The sequence below is a fragment of the Mytilus edulis genome, chromosome 5, assembly GCF_963676685.1.
Source record: "Mytilus edulis chromosome 5, xbMytEdul2.2, whole genome shotgun sequence".
Lineage (NCBI taxonomy): Eukaryota > Metazoa > Mollusca > Bivalvia > Mytilida > Mytilidae > Mytilus > Mytilus edulis.
The window spans coordinates 53,001,067-53,018,165 of NC_092348.1; the positions used below are offsets into that span (position 1 = coordinate 53,001,067).

The following is a 17,099-nucleotide window of genomic DNA, read 5'->3' on the forward strand; positions in this document are numbered from 1 at the left end:
CTGACCTTGGCCTCATTTTCATGGTTCAGTGGTTATAGTTAAGTTTTTGTATTTTGATCTAGCTTTTTTTACTACTATAATATATGCAATTATAGGTCTACTGTATTTGGTGTATGGAATAATTGTAAGGTGTACATTTGATTTTCCAACTGGCAGGTATCAACCTTGACATCATTTTCATGGTTCATTGGTAAAAGTTAAGTTTTTGAGTTTTGATCTTTTTTACTAATACTATAAGCAATAGGTCAACTATATTTGGTGTATGGACATATTCTATGATGAACATGTCAGTCTCGCAGTTTTATTTGATCTTTTTTATTTCATTTTCACGGTTCATTGCATAGTGTTAAGATTATGTGTCTGTTTTTCTTAAACTATAAGCAATAGTTCAACTATATTTTTTGCTTGATTTTTAATGTTTTAAAATTTGCATTTTAAAGGGAGGTGACTCTGAAACAGTGCATTTCACGGTTGAAGGAATCTTGTTGAAATTTTGCTATTTCATATTTTAGCAAGAAAAAACGTACGGTGACCCTATTTTTTCTTTTGATAATCTCAAAGCATGTTATAAAAAATATCTTCTCGTATTTTATTTTACAATCAGTCTATCATTTAATTTATCTTCTAATCACATTAATGCTTTTTCACTGTATAATCCATACAAAACTTGTCATTTTGTCCCAACCTGTAGCTTCAGAAAATGCTCGGTGACCTATCATTTTATTATATTTTTAAACATATCACCATGCATACTATGTTGTGGCAAGGTATGAACAAATTCTATCATTTTTGGGATAGGATTGCTGTCAGGTAATCTGTAGACTTTTGCCATTGACTCCTTTCCAAGGCTCTTGCGTCAACCGTGTTGTGCTTTACTTTAGGAACAACTCAGATTTTTAGAATTGTCCTGTTATAAAAGCAAAAACAAACAAATTAGAGATTGGGTTTCAACAACGGGCCCTATACGATAAAAATCAATCATAACATATATATTTTGTTCCCCTGTACTTGTCTATATAACCTGGGAACAGTTGACATGTATGTTCCTGCTATAACTTTATATTCCTTTCAGTGTTTAAGACTGTGGCAATGTGAACTAGCTAAGTTACTAACGACACATTCAAGTTGAATTTATTTACGTAACTCATTAAAATTATAGGTTGAAGATTGTTGAAGAGTAGAGGTAAAAAGCGCAAATGTCTGGTCAATCTGGGAACAGTATATTTATCCCGGGGGTTGCTTCCTATATTTTTAGTGGTATGGGTGTGCAGCAAAACAGGGTCCCTTTTCCATGGCCTGCTGGTTAGAACAGGGTCCCTTTTTTGTGTCCTGCTGGTAAGACTGTGACAGGGTCGCATTTTCATGCCGGCCTGCAGCGCTGTTGAGAACAGGGTCTTTTTAAACAAAGTATTTGTCTAGTACAGGATCGCTTATTTAACTGTTTGAGATACAGTCTAGAACCATCTATTTCACACGGTCTAGAACAGGGTAGGCTATACTGAGCGTGTTTAGAACAAGGTATGTTTTTCAATGTTTTCTGGTTAGAACAGGGTAGGATTTTGCATGTGCTGTCGGCACAGCAGTGGCGGATTCAGCCATTTAAAAAAAGGGGGGGTTCCCAACAAAGAGTAAAGGGGGGTTCCAACTATATGCTCCCATTCAAATGCATTGATCGGCCAAAAAAAGGGGGGTTACAACCCCCGGAATCCCCCCCCCCCCCCTGGATCCGCCACTGCACAGTTATACCATCGAAAGGCCAGTCAGTAACACCCCCTCCCCCGTATATTTATCTACAAATCCTTGAAAAAATAATGTGATGTGAAAAAAACAGAATTACCAATCCTACATGTCCTAGATAAGAACTGGTAACACATATATGTTTCTTTATAACAACTAGGCTGAAAATTTTGCCAAGTATAGCGCTGGAAAGACTATATAATATATCTGATAATATCTTCATTAGTCTTTTTCTCGGCCGTTATTGAAATTCTTGACAATATTTGTATTTTCCGAAGGCATATACTGAATGTTATACGGAGGGGACCAACATCTTCATATGCTGAGTTTTCATTTGAAATTTGCCGCTGCAAAACTTCTAAAAAAGGGAGAATACACATTTCGTTTAAACCGGAAGATGTGTTTTACACAGCTCAGTCAGTTATTGTTTTGATTCAGACAATTTTACTGATCTAGACTTTAAAAGAATATGTAAAACGATAACGTAGAGAAAGACATATATAAAAATTCAGTAATATATGTCCATAATATTTCATGAACTTATCCATTTATCTGGGATGTGTATTCATAGAACTGTTGACAGCAGTTAATATCAGGATGAGCCAAGCAGCTGATCAAATCCCCGGAATTGGTCATATTCGCAGTCCATTGCTACGTTCAGTTTACAATAAAATGAGAGAGGATGAAAAACAAAAGAATAATCCCCATGATGACGTATGTTTTATTAGCAATAGCTAGCATGGCTAGATCCATATGTAAAAAAAAAATGTTATGGGGAGATGTACAAATTCTCAGATCTGCAGTGACATCACAACATGTAACTGACCAATCAATGATTAGCATTTTTGTTATGTAAACAATGTTGAGAGGTGATGCGGATGAGAATCCTCTAGATTTTCCATAGACTTCAATGCAAATTAATTTAATTGATATATATTGACACCAGTTGAATCTAGTAATTTTACCCACTTAATATTGTTAAAGACACTATATAATATCTCCATTTTGATTTTTATCATACTATATCCTCTGGTTAAAAAATAATCAGCAATATAAATAATCAGATATCACCTTCAAATAGATGAAAAATCTAGAGGAATCCTATCTGCATCACCCCTTGAAAAATTTAAATGCCAGGATGTCCGGATCTGAGAATAATAAAATGCCAGAATTAAAACTGTTTTTAAAATACAATGTTCATTATTCTAGAGGATTGATTAGCTTCAAAAGACTTTTTCAAAATGAAGTATATGTATGTTGAATGATAAACTTTAAAAAATAGTTTATACAATGTACAGTACCTGGCCAAAAGTATTGCATTTTTGTTTATATATATATATTTCATATAAAAACAATTTTTCAAAAAAATATTTTGAGGGCATTTATGGTTGGATTTTTATGAACAAGGCTTTAAAAGAAGTAGAATTGTTTGTTTGTTTATTTGGTGATAGTTTTGTCTTCGGGTGTTATTGTTTTCTCTTGATGTGAACACATACAATAAATTTTTATAATTTAATTTGGTTGAATATACAGCGAATTTCTGAACAGAAAATAATATTTGTATTTATCTTGTGAAAAAATGAAAATGATCCACAAAAAATATAACCAAATAAACAAATAAGCATGTGACAATTCTGCTTCTATTGGTTAAAATCAAACCAAAAATGACCTCAAAATATTTTTTGAAAAAATGTACTTTTATATACAATATACAATGTATAGCGAAAAATCTAAAGTGATGAATACTTATAGCCACACTCTGTACTTGTTTTATGATTTTCAAAAATTGACAAATGACCATACAGGTACAATGTTCTTTACATGAACATTTGTTTGATACTAATTTTCATGGGTTTCATGGTTACAGGTGAACTGCGAAATCAAATGTTCAATGAATAACAAATTTCTAATAGGCTTTGTATGCAGAGATTTGCAAAACCACCAAATCAAATATCCACGAAAATGTAAGTTTTCCTTAATCCACGAAAAATTGATACCTCAAAAAAATAAATGAAACCACTGTAAGCCAAGAACTGAATCATTCAGAATCTACATTTGTAGATGTGACATCAACTCAGAATCAAAAAAAGTAACTCCAGTATAAAATAAACATGATTTATTGAAGTTGATTTTTTTTCTTTCAAAGTGGTATACAGTTGACCTGTCCAAAGTTCCAGAAGAGATTTGTGCAAAGTTTTTACAGTTTAACCAGGATGAAGAAACAAGCCAGTTCCTAAACCAATGTTATGAAAAATCTGATTGGTTATTTACTCAGCTAGGTCATTCCATCTGTAAATCTGTACTTGGTTGGTTTATGTCAAGCACCTCGATTAATGGGTAATGCTCTCTAATAAAGCACTGTGTATACAAAGTCTTGAAATAGCATGCAAAGGTATTTAGGAGGTTTAGATAAACATAAACCATTATTAATTGGTCGAACAGGGAGAAACAAATATTTTACAAACGCTTTAGCTATTAGAAAGTATCGAAGCACACATAAAGATTTCCCCTGACCTGCCAAAATGAGCCAAAATAAGTACCATGTGAAAATACTCCACTATACAGTTATAGAAAATGTGGTATGAGTGCCAATAAGACAACTCTCCATCCTAGTCACAATTTGTAAAAGTAAACCGTTATAGCTCACAGAGCCTCACTACGAAGAGCAAGCTATAAAGGCCACAAAAGTGACTACCGGTAGTGTAAAACTATTTAAAAAGGAAAACCAACAAACAACAATACTACAGAAAAGGCATTTTAATTTATAGATTACATGTATATAGAGTATCCACCCTATTAAAACACTTGTTTTTTTTTTTTTTAAAGTAAAAGCTTTTCATTTTAAAGAGCTTTTATACTAAGGTGTTTTTTAATTAAGAGTATACATTTTTTTTTTCGTTAGATTATTAAAAAGAGGATCAATGTTTGTATTTTCCAAAGATCAGCTTAGACAGATGTTACATGTAGCACCAGACAGGAAAGGAAATAGGTTACTAGATCTTGGTAAGAGAAAAGTAAAAGGACTACTGTAAATCAACTTATTTTTGCAGATACTTTATTTCACGTTTTACGCTTTCTAATCCAATTTGCGGCTATTTATATTTGTGATTTTCTAATTTCCTTGATGTAGTTTAATGAGGAAAGAAACAAGTTTAACATATTTATGATGATTTATATAAGCGCTACTCGTGAAAGTCACAAAAAAATAAATCGCTCCCAAAAATAAGTTGGTTTACAGTATTCCCATTTAACTAAAAATGAAGCAGTGAAAAATAAAAGTATTATGCTTGTTTAGATAAAGGGAAATGTGGTATATATACAATAGTGAGAGGAACCCAACAACACAAAACTCAGACATCTTGAGGTCAACATTAAGTCTTCAACAATAGACAAGTATCTCTACAATATAAGTGGTATTCTATCAAAACCATTCCATAAACGATGGAAAAAATTATGATGTCACTAAACAGAACCACTGAAGTGGGTTCAACTAGTTTTCTGTCACCTCAATCAGTAGACAAGAAAACAAACTAATAAATGGCAATAAAACATTCGTATGTATCAGAAACAATTGTGAGCTGGATCAGCCACTGGACATAATTTTTATGCTTATTAACACAATACGCAGTTCGTACTAATTTGGGAAATGTCCACCAAAGGAGTAAGTTCGGTAAGGGCCATATTTGGCCCCAATTATAAAGTTCATAGTTACAAGATTATAAATTTTTTAAGTTGCCTTAAAGACATGTGAGAAAGTTAACCAGAACTATTTTTGTCAAAGTTTAATTCTAACACGTTGATTTTACATTTCAAAAAGGTCAAGATAAAGGATATGGGTGAAATTTGACAAAATCAGCCGATTTTCAATTTTCAACCAAATTAAGGACCCGGAAACATAGAGCGCAGGCGTCGACAAACTTAATATTCAAATGAGACATGTGAAATGTCTTCACAAACAATATTTTAAAAGATCATTGTTGTCGACGTATGCACTCTATGTTTCCTGTCCAATAATCTATGGAAATTTACCCATTTTCATTGACATTTTCGTGAAAAATCAATATGAGTACAACTTGTGACGTCATAATAAAACGCAGAAACGTAAATTTTTCAACAAAATGGCTTATTTCCTGTCTAGTCACTGCATTAGCTATAATTAATTGTGAAATTGGTCAATAAATCCTAATTTGAAATTTACGCTAAAAAAGTAGGCCATTTTAGGACCTTACCGAACATACTCCTTTTAGTAGAACATGTTAAAATCTAAAATTATATATTGAGAATCTAAAATATCGCTAATCATGAGCAAGCAAAGGGAATATTTGTTTCTCGCCTATGTGCTTTGGTTTTTCTTGTGTTAAACAAACTGATCACATATGCCAACCAAAGCATCAACTTACAGTCTTACTCCCAATAATTGGATGCCACCTGAAATGGCTGGTTATTGCACTTCACAATTTAATTAACTTTGGTCTATACACTTCTAACCCATTTGGCTGAGAGTTGTATAAAAGTACAGGAATACCAGTAACAGTAATTTTGATTAATCCTCTAAAAAGGTTTGAAGGCTTTACTGGAAGAAAGGTACCTAAGTTGGGCCTAATGGATTTTTTTTATGGTTGCCCTGTTTTGATTTGAAAACTACCCATGAATTTATATGTACAAATTTTAGTTGATGAGTACATCATGCAGGAAAATCTAGAAATCTGCATAGAATGCATCAAAATAGATCATTGAACTGGTTAATTGTTTTATAAATTACAGGTGCTTGTGACAGAATGGTTGCAGAAATAATGGCCATAGACCATTTAACTGGTAAATTGTTGTCTAAATTACAGGTGTTGGTGACGGGATGGTTACAGATATAATGGCCATAGATCATTAAACTGGAAAATTGTTGTCTAAATTACAGGTGCTGGTGACGGAATGGTTACAGATATAATGGCCATAGATCATTAAACTGGAAAATTGTTGTCTAAATTACAGGTGCTGGTGACGGAATGGTTACAGATATAATGGCCATAGATCATTAAACTGGAAAATTGTTGTCTAAATTACAGGTGCTGGTGACGGAATGGTTACAGATATAATGGCCATAGATCATTTAACTGGTAAATTGTTGTCTAAATTACAGGTGTTGGTGACGGAATGGTTACAGATATAATGGCCATAGATCATTTAACTGGTAAATTGTTGTTTAAATTACAGGTGTTGGTGACGGGATGGTTACAGATATAATGGCCATAGATCATTAAACTGGAAAATTGTTGTCTAAATTACAGGTGCTGGTGACGGAATGGTTACAGATATAATGGCCACAGATCATTTAACTGGTAAATTGTTGTCTAAATTACAGGTGTTGGTGACGGGATGGTTACAGATATAATGGCCATAGATCATTTAACTGGTAAATTGTTGTCTAAATTACAGGTGTTGGTGACGGAATGGTTACAGATATAATGGCCATAGATCATTTAACAGGTAAATTGTTGTCTAAATTACAGGTGTTGGTGACGGGATGGTTACAGATATAATGGCCATAGATCATTTAACTGGTAAATTGTTGTCTAAATTCCAGGTGCTGGTGATGGAATGGTTACAGATATAATGGCCATAGACCATTTTACTGCTAAATTGTTGTCTAAATTACAGGTGTTGGTGACAGAATGGTTACAGATATAATGGCCGTAGATCATTTAACTGGTAAATTGTTGTCTAAATTACAGGTGTTGGTGACGGAATGGTTACAGATATAATGGCCATAGATCATTTAACTGGTAAATTGTTGTCTAAATTACAGGTGTTGGTGACGGGATGGTTACAGATATAATGGCCATAGATCATTTAACTGGTAAATTGTTGTCTAAATTACAGGTGCTGGTGACAGAATGGTAACAGAAATAATGGCCATAGATCATTTAACTGGTAAATTGTTGTCTAAATTCCAGGTGCTGGTGATGGAATGGTTACAGATATAATGGCCATAGACCATTTTACTGCTAAATTGTTGTCTAAATTACAGGTGTTGGTTACGGAATGGTTACAGATATAATGGCTATATTATGTGTTTTTCTATGTTGTGATGTAATGCTATTTTTTCAGAAAAAGGGAGAAGGTTTTTTACCATTAAAATGTTTAATCCTGATGCAAATGTTTGCACCTGTCCTAAGTCAGGAATCTGATGTACAGTAGTTATCGTTTGTTTATGTAATTTATACGTGTTTCTCTTTTCACGTTTTTTATATAGATTAGACCGTTGGTTTTCCCGTTTGAATGGTTTTACACTAGTAATTTTGGGGCCCTTTATAGCTTGTTGTTGAGCCAAGGCTCCGTGTTGAAGGCCGTACATTGAACTATAATGGTTTACTTTTATAAATTGTTATATGGATGGAGAGTTGTCTCATTGGCACTCACACCACATCTTCCTATATCTATCAATAGATCATTTAACTGGTAAATTGTTGTCTAAATTACAGGTGCTGGTGACGGAATGGTTACAGATATAATGGCAGAATTTTACAATGTAGTTGATTCTACAGAGATGTCACCTACAATGGTTTGGAGACTGAAAGAGAAAGGGTTTAAGTAAGGTCTTCTGCAATTTAATCTTCATTTTGTAGCCTATGGAAGATAACTCAATCAAGTCAAGTTAAATAACTGTTAAGCAAACAAAAAAGTTATCCGTTATAAGTCAACAAATCAAGAAGTGTTTGCTTTCATGTTTCAGTAGAATTTTACTTGCAAAATTTGAAAATGTAAGTTACAATATTGAATAATTAAGCAACTCATTTTGTCATATTTAAAAAAAATATTGCTTGAATTTTGATTAAATTGTAAAAAAAAATGTTTGTATTACAGTGTGATTCCAGTTGACACATGGGACAATGGTGCTGTAACTTATGATCTGATTGGTTGTTTAAATCTGCTGGACAGATGTGATAAGCCAATGAGAATTCTTCAGTCAATACACAGATTACTTACTCCAACAGGAAGAGCTATTGTGGCTGTTGTGCTGCCTTTTGAACCTTATGTTGAATTTAGTAAGGATATTTATTTAAGAGAACGTGAGAGTATTTTGCACCTTTCCTTTGCTTTTCTAGTCCAGATAAATTTTGGTGCAGCTAGTTAAGTTTATAAAAAGTATGGACCAATTAAGAAATCATTGATTAGTCTGTGTGTGGTCTTAAACAAGATCACAACAAGTTTTGAGGTTGAATTGTTTATACATTGCATTTTAGTAAAAGAAGAAAACATTTTGTGCCCTTCCTAAATGGGAAAATTGACGTATCGTGTGTTCTTTCATAAAGGGACCTAAATTGTCAGATTTTGATGAAAACAAAGGTTTATATATGACAGCAAGTGTCTAGACAAGTTCTATAATAAGTATCAGTCTCTGTTCTTTTATTATTATACCCCCGTTTTAAAAAAGTTGGGATGTTTTACCTCTGTCCATCCATCCATCTGATCATCAGTTCATAAAAAATATTTTTCGTCACATCTTTCTCAGGAACTTCATCAAAAGGATTTCTGATATTTGGTTTCACGGTTTATATAAATCAGCTATTGTTGATTCATTTATTTTCTGGGTATTAATTTTTTGTGGATTGAGGAAAACTTCGTGAATTTTGTGATTTAGCCAATCTCTGAACACAAAGCCTATAGATAATTTGTAATTCTTTGAACATTTGAATTTGTGGTTCAACTGTACCCGTGAAAACCACGAAAGTTGGTATCCAACGAAAAATATTGGAATCCACAGTGTGATGCGTTTTCAGATTTATTACTCAACAATTATCTGTTTACAGAATACTTGTATCATTTTATACATGATAGGTAGGCTAAGCCAAGTGGAAAATTTTGGTTGCATCTTTCTAAGGCACTACAATACATTGTACAAGGAGTTCTGAAAATTGGTTTCAGGGTTTATACAAGTCAACTACACTGTGTGGTGAGTTTTCAGATTCATCACTCAACACCATCCTATTTTCCATAATTTATTTGGGGCGTAGGTATCATCAGTGAGCAGAAGCTCACACTTTTATTTGTTTGGTATTGTTTTGCAGTCTGGCTGTTGGTGTGATAGGCAGATGTTCAGGCCTTTGGACTTCACAAGCTGTTTTTTGAGAACTTTCAAATATCAACCCATGCTTTTCTAATTTTAATAAATGTTATTTCTAGCATCACAAAATTTAGGTCAAATGATTTTTTTTCTCACTTTTGAGGTTTAGGATTGTGTTCCTTGATTAATCTAAAATTGCATTCTATGTCTATTTAATTTTAAATATGTTTTCTCATGATAGAAGAGAGGACCAAATTTGGTTTAACAATTAACACATTTGCTCACGACACAAGTTAGAAAAACCCAGCAAAGGTCACCTTTTTAGCTCACCTGACCTGAAAGGTGAAGTGAGCTTTTCTCATCACTTGGCGTCCGTCGTCCGTCGTCTGTAAACTTTTACAAAAATCTTCTCCTCTGAAACTACTGGGCTAAATTTAACCAAACTTGGCCACAATCATCATTGTGGTATCTAGTTTACACAATGTGTCAGGTGACACGGCCAACCAACCAAGATGGCCGCCATGGCTAATTATAGAACATAGGGGTAAAATGTAGATTTTGGCTTATATCTCTGAAACCAAAGCATTTAGAGCAAATCTGTAAAATTGTCTATTAGGTCTATCTATCTGCCCTGAAATTTTCAGACAAATCGGACAACCCGTTGCTGGGTTGCTGCCCCCAAATTAGTAATTTTAAGGAAATTTTGCAGTTTTTTGGTTATTATCTTGAATATTATTATAGATAGAGATAAACTGTAAACAGCAATAATGTTCAGCAAAGTTAGATCTACAAATAAGTCAACAAAAAAAAAATTGTCAAGTGACCCATTAAGGAGTTATTGCCCTTTATAGTCAATTTTTAACAATTTTTCTAAAAATTTAGTATTCTTTTAAAAAATCTTCTTCTCTGAAACTACCAGGCCAAATTTAACCAAACGTGGCCACAATCATCATTGGGGTATCTAGTTTAAAAAATGTGTGGCGTGACCCTGCCAACCAACCAAGATGGCCTCTATGGCTAATTATAGAACATAGGGGTAAAATGTAGATTTTGGCTTATAACTCTGAAACCAAAGCATTTAGAGCAAATCTGACAGGGATACATTGTATATCAGATCAAGATCTATCTGCCCTGAAATTTTTAGACAAAAAAGACAAACTGTTGTTGGGTTGCTGCCCCAGAATTAGTAATTTTAAGGAAATTTTGCAGTTTTTGGTTATTATCTTGAATATTATTATAGATAGAGATAAACTGTAAATAGCAATAATGTTCAGCAAAGTAAGATCTACAAATAAGTCTAATGACCAAAATTGTCAGTTGACCCCTTAAGGAGTTATTGCCCTTTAAAGTAATCTTTTAACAATTTTCATAAATTTATAGAAAATATTTTCCACTGTAACTACTGGGCCAAGTTCATTACAGATAGAGATAATTGTAGCAACAAGAATGTTCAGTAAAGTAAGATCTACAAACACATCACGATCATCAAAATACAATTTTGTCATGAATTTATCTGTGTCCATTGTTTAATATGCACCAAGGTGAGCGACACAGGCTCTTGAGAGCCTCTAGTTTAAAGGGAGTTTTGCCTTATACAAATGTAAATACTATGGAAAATAACATTGTTATAGTGTTCTCAAGCTTCATTTCTTGTCATATTTTTATGGAATTTATATAAAATGTTAAGTTGTACTTCTTAAATATGTCTCAAATGCTTTTATCAGAAATGTCCATGATAATTAACAAAATCAGCATTGATCAAATATTTCTAAGGGAGGTAATCTTACTGATTTTCCTTTGTGTGCTCTTTTGCCAACATTTCTTGTCAGGTTTTTGTCGAGCCTGCAACTTTTGTTGCAGAAAGCTCGACATAGGGATAGTGATCCGGCGGCGGCGGCGGCGGCGGTGTTAGCTAACTTCTTAAAAGCTTTATATTTTAGAAGGTGGAAGACCTGGATGCTTCATACCTTGTATATAGATGCCTCATGTTACGAAGTTTCCGTCAGTCACATGTCCAATGTCCTTGACCTCATTTTCATGGTTCAGTGACCACTTGAAAAAAAAGTTCAGATTTTTTGTAATGTTGAATTCTCTCTTATTATAAGTAATAGGATAACTATATTTGATATGTGCGTACCTTGAAAGGTTCTCATGTCTGTCAGACAGTTTTCACTTGACCTCGACCTCATTTCATGGATCAGTGAACAAGTTTAAGTTTTGGTGGTCAAGTCCATATCTCAGATACTACAAGCAATAGGGCTAGTATATTCGGTGTATGGAAGGACTGTAAGGTGTACATGTCCAACTGGCAGGTGTCATCTGACCTTGACCTCATTTTCATGGTTCAGTGGTTATATTTAAATTTTTGTGTTTTGGTCTGTTTTTCTCATACTATATGCAATAGGTCTACTATATTTGTTGTATGGAATGATTGTAAGGTGTACCTATCTAGCGGGCAGATGCCATGTGACCTTGACCTCATTTTCATGGTTCAGTGGTCAAAGTTAAGTTTTTGAGTTTTGGTCTTTTTGTCTAATACTATATGCCATAGGTCATCTATATTTGGTGTATGGAAATATTTTATGATCTTTATGTCAGTCGGGCAGGTTTTATTTGACCGTGACCTCATTTTCACGGTTCATTGCTTAGTGTTAAGTTTTTGTGTTTTTGTCTATTTTTCTTAAACTATAAGTAATATGTCAACTATATATGTTGTATAGAAGCATTGTTAGCTCAACATGTCTGCCTGGCATGGTTCATCTGACCTTGACCTCATTTTCATGGTTCATTGGTCTTTGTTTAGTTATCTTGGTTAATGTTAAGTTTATGTGACAGTTGTATAAAGCTTAGCTTTATACTTAGGACTATCAACATAATATCAATGATTAGTATAGAAGGCGAGACATTTCAGCATGTGCACTCTTGTTATGAAATTTATGTTAAAATCATCATAGAAATCTTCTGTATGTTATGATAAAAGAATGTTTGTGAGGGACACAAATGTGAAAATATGATTTGTTTAGTCAGTTAGTCTCTTTTAACAACCTGAAATGTTTCCTTTCAGATTCCTCAGATCATAAACCTATAGAAAGTCTATTAATCAAAGGAAAGACATTTGAAGAACAGGCTGCTAGTTTTATAACAGATGTGTTCCAACCATTAGGATTTTTTGTAGAACATTTTACAAGACTGCCTTATTTATGTGAAGGAGACTTAAATCAGTCATTTTTTGTCTTAAATGATGCAGTTTTTGTGTTAAAACTGAAGGACAAGGGTTAATAAATTAAAATTATTAAAAATTTATCTTTTTTTTTAACAAAGTTTCCCTTAATATTTTTAGTTGTAATTGGCTTTGAACTAGCTTTCAGGAATTGCAATTACTCTTGGTACCTTTCTTTGGTCTTTCTGTTATTTTGTACTAGATTCTGCCTTAGGTTTTCTTGTTAGAATTATTTAAAATCGTGTCGTGGTAGGGCCTTTAAAAGCTTACTATAAGGTACAGGGTTTATGTGAATCTTCAACAATGAATAATCTATAAAACCTCTTGGATGTTGATCTTTTATTGCTGATAGATTAATAATCCTTTTTTGCTTCTCTCTATCTTCTATAGTTTTTGCTCAAAACACAAAAAAGGGTAAAACCAGATAGGACACAAATGGCCTTGCTTGCAAAAAAAGCTTGAAGCCATTTTTAGGAGTAGAAATTTCAGTCCAAAGCCCTTAACTTTAATTTCTTAAATCAATGGGGCAGAACCCAAATGTAAAGAATTTCTGTTACTCATAATAGTAGACTTAAATACTGATACTGGAAATCAGCATTTTATATATGTGAAGGCGTTTAAAAAAAAAAGTCTTTTTATCTGTTATTTTCATGAAATTTAAAAAAAAAGTTTTTTTATCTGTTATTTTCATGAAATTTAAAAAAAAAGTCTTTTTATCTGTTATTTTCATGAAATTTTCAGCCTTCAATGCCCTTAATTTCCACAAAAATCAGTACAGCCGAACTCAACATAATCTCGGATCTGTAACTCGTCATAGTAGACTCACATACAAAAAATCAGCTGAAGGCACTAAGAAAAGTCTGTATAACTGTTCATTGCAGAATGACAGATAGCACTATATGGCCCAACCCAGTCGCAGGAACCATAAAAATTGTCATTTAAGGAGAAAACTATAAGGAGACAACTGACAATTTCATCTATACTGACTTATGTTTAAATCTTACTTATTTTTTTCAGCTTTTAAAGTTCTTTTTATTAAAGTTTTGAAGAGAATAGGTAAAAAATGAAAAAATAAATGGTAAAATTCATCATTTATGAGCAATTAATCCTATAAAAATTGTCTGACAGTTTTCATTCAAGATATCAGAAGGTAGATCTCAACAATCGAAAATACTTTGCCCTGATCAGAATTTTTTTAAGACCACAAAAATTGAAAAAATTTTGGTCGTATATTGGTATCACGTTGGCGTCGTCGTCCGAAGACATTTAGTTTTCGCACTATAACTTTAGTATAAGTAAATAGAAATCTATGAAATTTTAACACAAGGTTTATGACCATAAAAGGAAGGTTGGGATTGATTTTGGGAGTTATTGTCCCAACAGTTTAGGAATTATGGGCCAAAAAGGGCTCAAATATTTTTGTTTTTTGAGAGGATTAATATTCAACAGCATAGTGAATTGCTCAAAAGCAAATAATTTTTTTTAAGTTCATGAGACCACATTCATTCTGTGTCAGAAACCTATGCTGTGTCAACTATTTAATCACAATCCAAATTCAGACGGCTGTATCCAGCTTGAATGTTGTGTCCATACTAGCCCAAACTGTTCAGGGTTCGACCTTTGCAGTAGTATAAAGCTTCGCCCTGTGGAGCATCTGGTTCTATCTTAACTTAAAGCAGTTTTCAAGGTAATAGACAAAACTTGTATATTTTACTCCTATCTTCTATTTGTAGCCATATCGGTTGGCAGGCAGAATCATTGGACACACTTTTCAAACACAATACCTCAATGATGATTGTGGCCTACTTTGGTTAAATTTGACCTAGTTGTTTCAGAAAAGATGTTTATAAGATATGAGATGTTGGCGCTATTTAAATGCTTTTAGAATATCAAGTCAAAAGTAAAAGTACATATTGACCTGCTTTGATATAAAATAGAACAAAATCCTGTTTTCCCTAATGAATATTTCAATGTCTGAGTAACATTCCTTAATGCCATGTAGTGTCATGATAATGTGATGCTATATTTCTTGAATGTGATGCTAACTGAATTGGTTTTGGTCTAGATTGTGTTATAAAAAAATTATAACAAGATGATATTTCACATTTCCCTGTTTTCCAGGATGCTAAATAAAGTGTCTGGGGAGAACACTGTTAATGCTTATATATATTTAAAGATAAAAAATAAAAAAAATGGAATCCAGTAAAAGTATTCTCCCTTTTTGGATTTTAAAGATGTTTTTTTATGTACCCGGTACTAAAAACATTAAAATCCTCATAATTTTTCGTTTTTGCTGACTTGAATAAACATGTAGACCCCACATCTTCTGCTATTTTATAATCCAAGATGGTAGAAAACTCACATATGACCTTAAACCAAACTTCACCCTAATGCAGGCTTGATGGACATACTAACAGACTGATGAACAAAGGAAAACATAACTTCTATAGTCAGCAGGGCATACTAAAAAGAGATGTTGGGTACACCTCTGTGAACGAGCAGCAGCTTACATGTACCACAAATAGCCAAGAAACACATAGAGGTCCATTCTCAATCTTAATGAACAAAATGGTGTCTATACAATATGTCAAGCCAAAATGACCAATCTAGAAAAGTATTGAATAGGTTTAACAGTGACTTGATGTAAACAATTTTTAAAGAAGATTTACTGTTTCCCTCTAGCAAAAGTTTTTACTTTCATAATTTTGAAAAATGAAAGATAGACAAACACAACACAGAATCCACTTTGTCATTCTTTGCCTTCTCTGGCAGGTAAAATGAGTATTTGGGTCAAGGAGAACATTGTTGAAGACAATGTCATTGGGTTGTTTGCTTAAAACCAACTGATCCTAACTGGCCACACAGTACTTCAATGTCATTGGTTTGCACTAGGATCTGTCTGTCCAATATCAATTAGCCTAATCAGAGTAGATAATGTAAATACTTGTAAATACTTGTATGAAGATAAAGAAGACTTCTTTGTGAGTTGATACTTCAATGTACCAACTTAATATATATTTTTTTAACTTTCAAACAACTATTTCAGTACTAAAACATATGGATACCCAAAAAATTTGAAGTTAAATTTACATTTAAACATACATAGAAGCCTGTTACAAGCAAAATGATTTAATGTCAAATCATACTACATTGAGCTTAATATTGTACGTCCTTCCTATAACATAAGATTTATAGACATATTGAAATTCTTTTTTGTTCTCCCCATTTTTGTTAACTTTGTGATAATATCTTAAAATATAGACTTTGATATTTCAAAATAAAATGTCCACACAGATAAAAAAGGCTGTGTAAAATTTTGACTGAAAAAATGCAAAGGTTTTAATTAAGGTAGATACATGGTATACTGCCATCTTGGATTGTACTATCGCAGTGCACAATCAGTCTAGTTATTTTCCCAAATCTGCAAATTTGTAGACAGATGTCCAATTTTATTGGTTGGACTGTTACATGTATGAAGAAAACTTGCTGATTTTTGCATTATCCAAAATATTTCAACAATTACCAAACATTCTTGTTTTAGAACCTCATTTTTCTCTTCAACTAAGCCATTTAAGGGGAGATTACCCCTTTAGTGAAGAATTTATATTGGACTAATAAGGAAATTTTTTATTTTTTCTTGTAGCAGGACACTATTTTTTCTTTCTATTTTCTTAAAACATATAATAAAACACAAAGATTTCTTTTTCTGCACAAAAATGTGTTTTTTCATGATCATTCTAAACAAATTTAGGCAACTTTCAACAACTCATAGCTTGAAAAATAGCACGGTGACCCATCCTTTTTATTATATTTTTGAAAAGAGCATAGTAAAATCATTATTTTTGGCAAATTATAAGAAAATTCTATTTTGGGTTACACATACCAATGATCTACCTTAAAATAGTCATACTTCGAAAAGCAAAATATGAAAAATATTAAATATTATATTACCTTGTATTTTTTCAGTAAAAAATTTATGCAGCCTTTCCATATCTGTTGATATTGTTTTTATTGGTGTAGATATTGATTTTCTTATCAATGAATTAAAACCAAATTAATATTATTTTGTTAATGTTTATCTCC

At 32.7% G+C, this 17,099-nt stretch overlaps 1 protein-coding gene across 2 annotated transcripts in view; it reads left to right on the forward strand.

Annotated features, from left to right (window-relative positions):
- The first annotated feature begins 2,108 nt into the window (after positions 1-2,108).
- LOC139523923 (protein-L-histidine N-pros-methyltransferase-like) overlaps positions 2,109-17,099 on the forward strand; it is a 31,323-nt gene continuing 16,332 nt past the window's right edge. Inside the window, exons 1-6 of one of the 2 annotated variants that reach the window (XM_071318335.1) lie at positions 2,109-2,451; positions 3,884-4,074; positions 4,640-4,740; positions 8,214-8,322; positions 8,596-8,777; positions 12,861-13,095. In XM_071318335.1, the coding sequence (XP_071174436.1) occupies positions 2,272-2,451; positions 3,884-4,074; positions 4,640-4,740; positions 8,214-8,322; positions 8,596-8,777; positions 12,861-13,075 (978 nt within the window). In that variant the 5' untranslated portion in view covers positions 2,109-2,271 and the 3' untranslated portion in view covers positions 13,076-13,095. Of the gene's footprint in view, positions 2,452-3,883; positions 4,075-4,639; positions 4,741-8,213; positions 8,323-8,595; positions 10,109-12,860; positions 13,096-17,099 lie in introns of those variants that run through there. The other variant, XR_011664713.1, reaches the window with a different exon arrangement.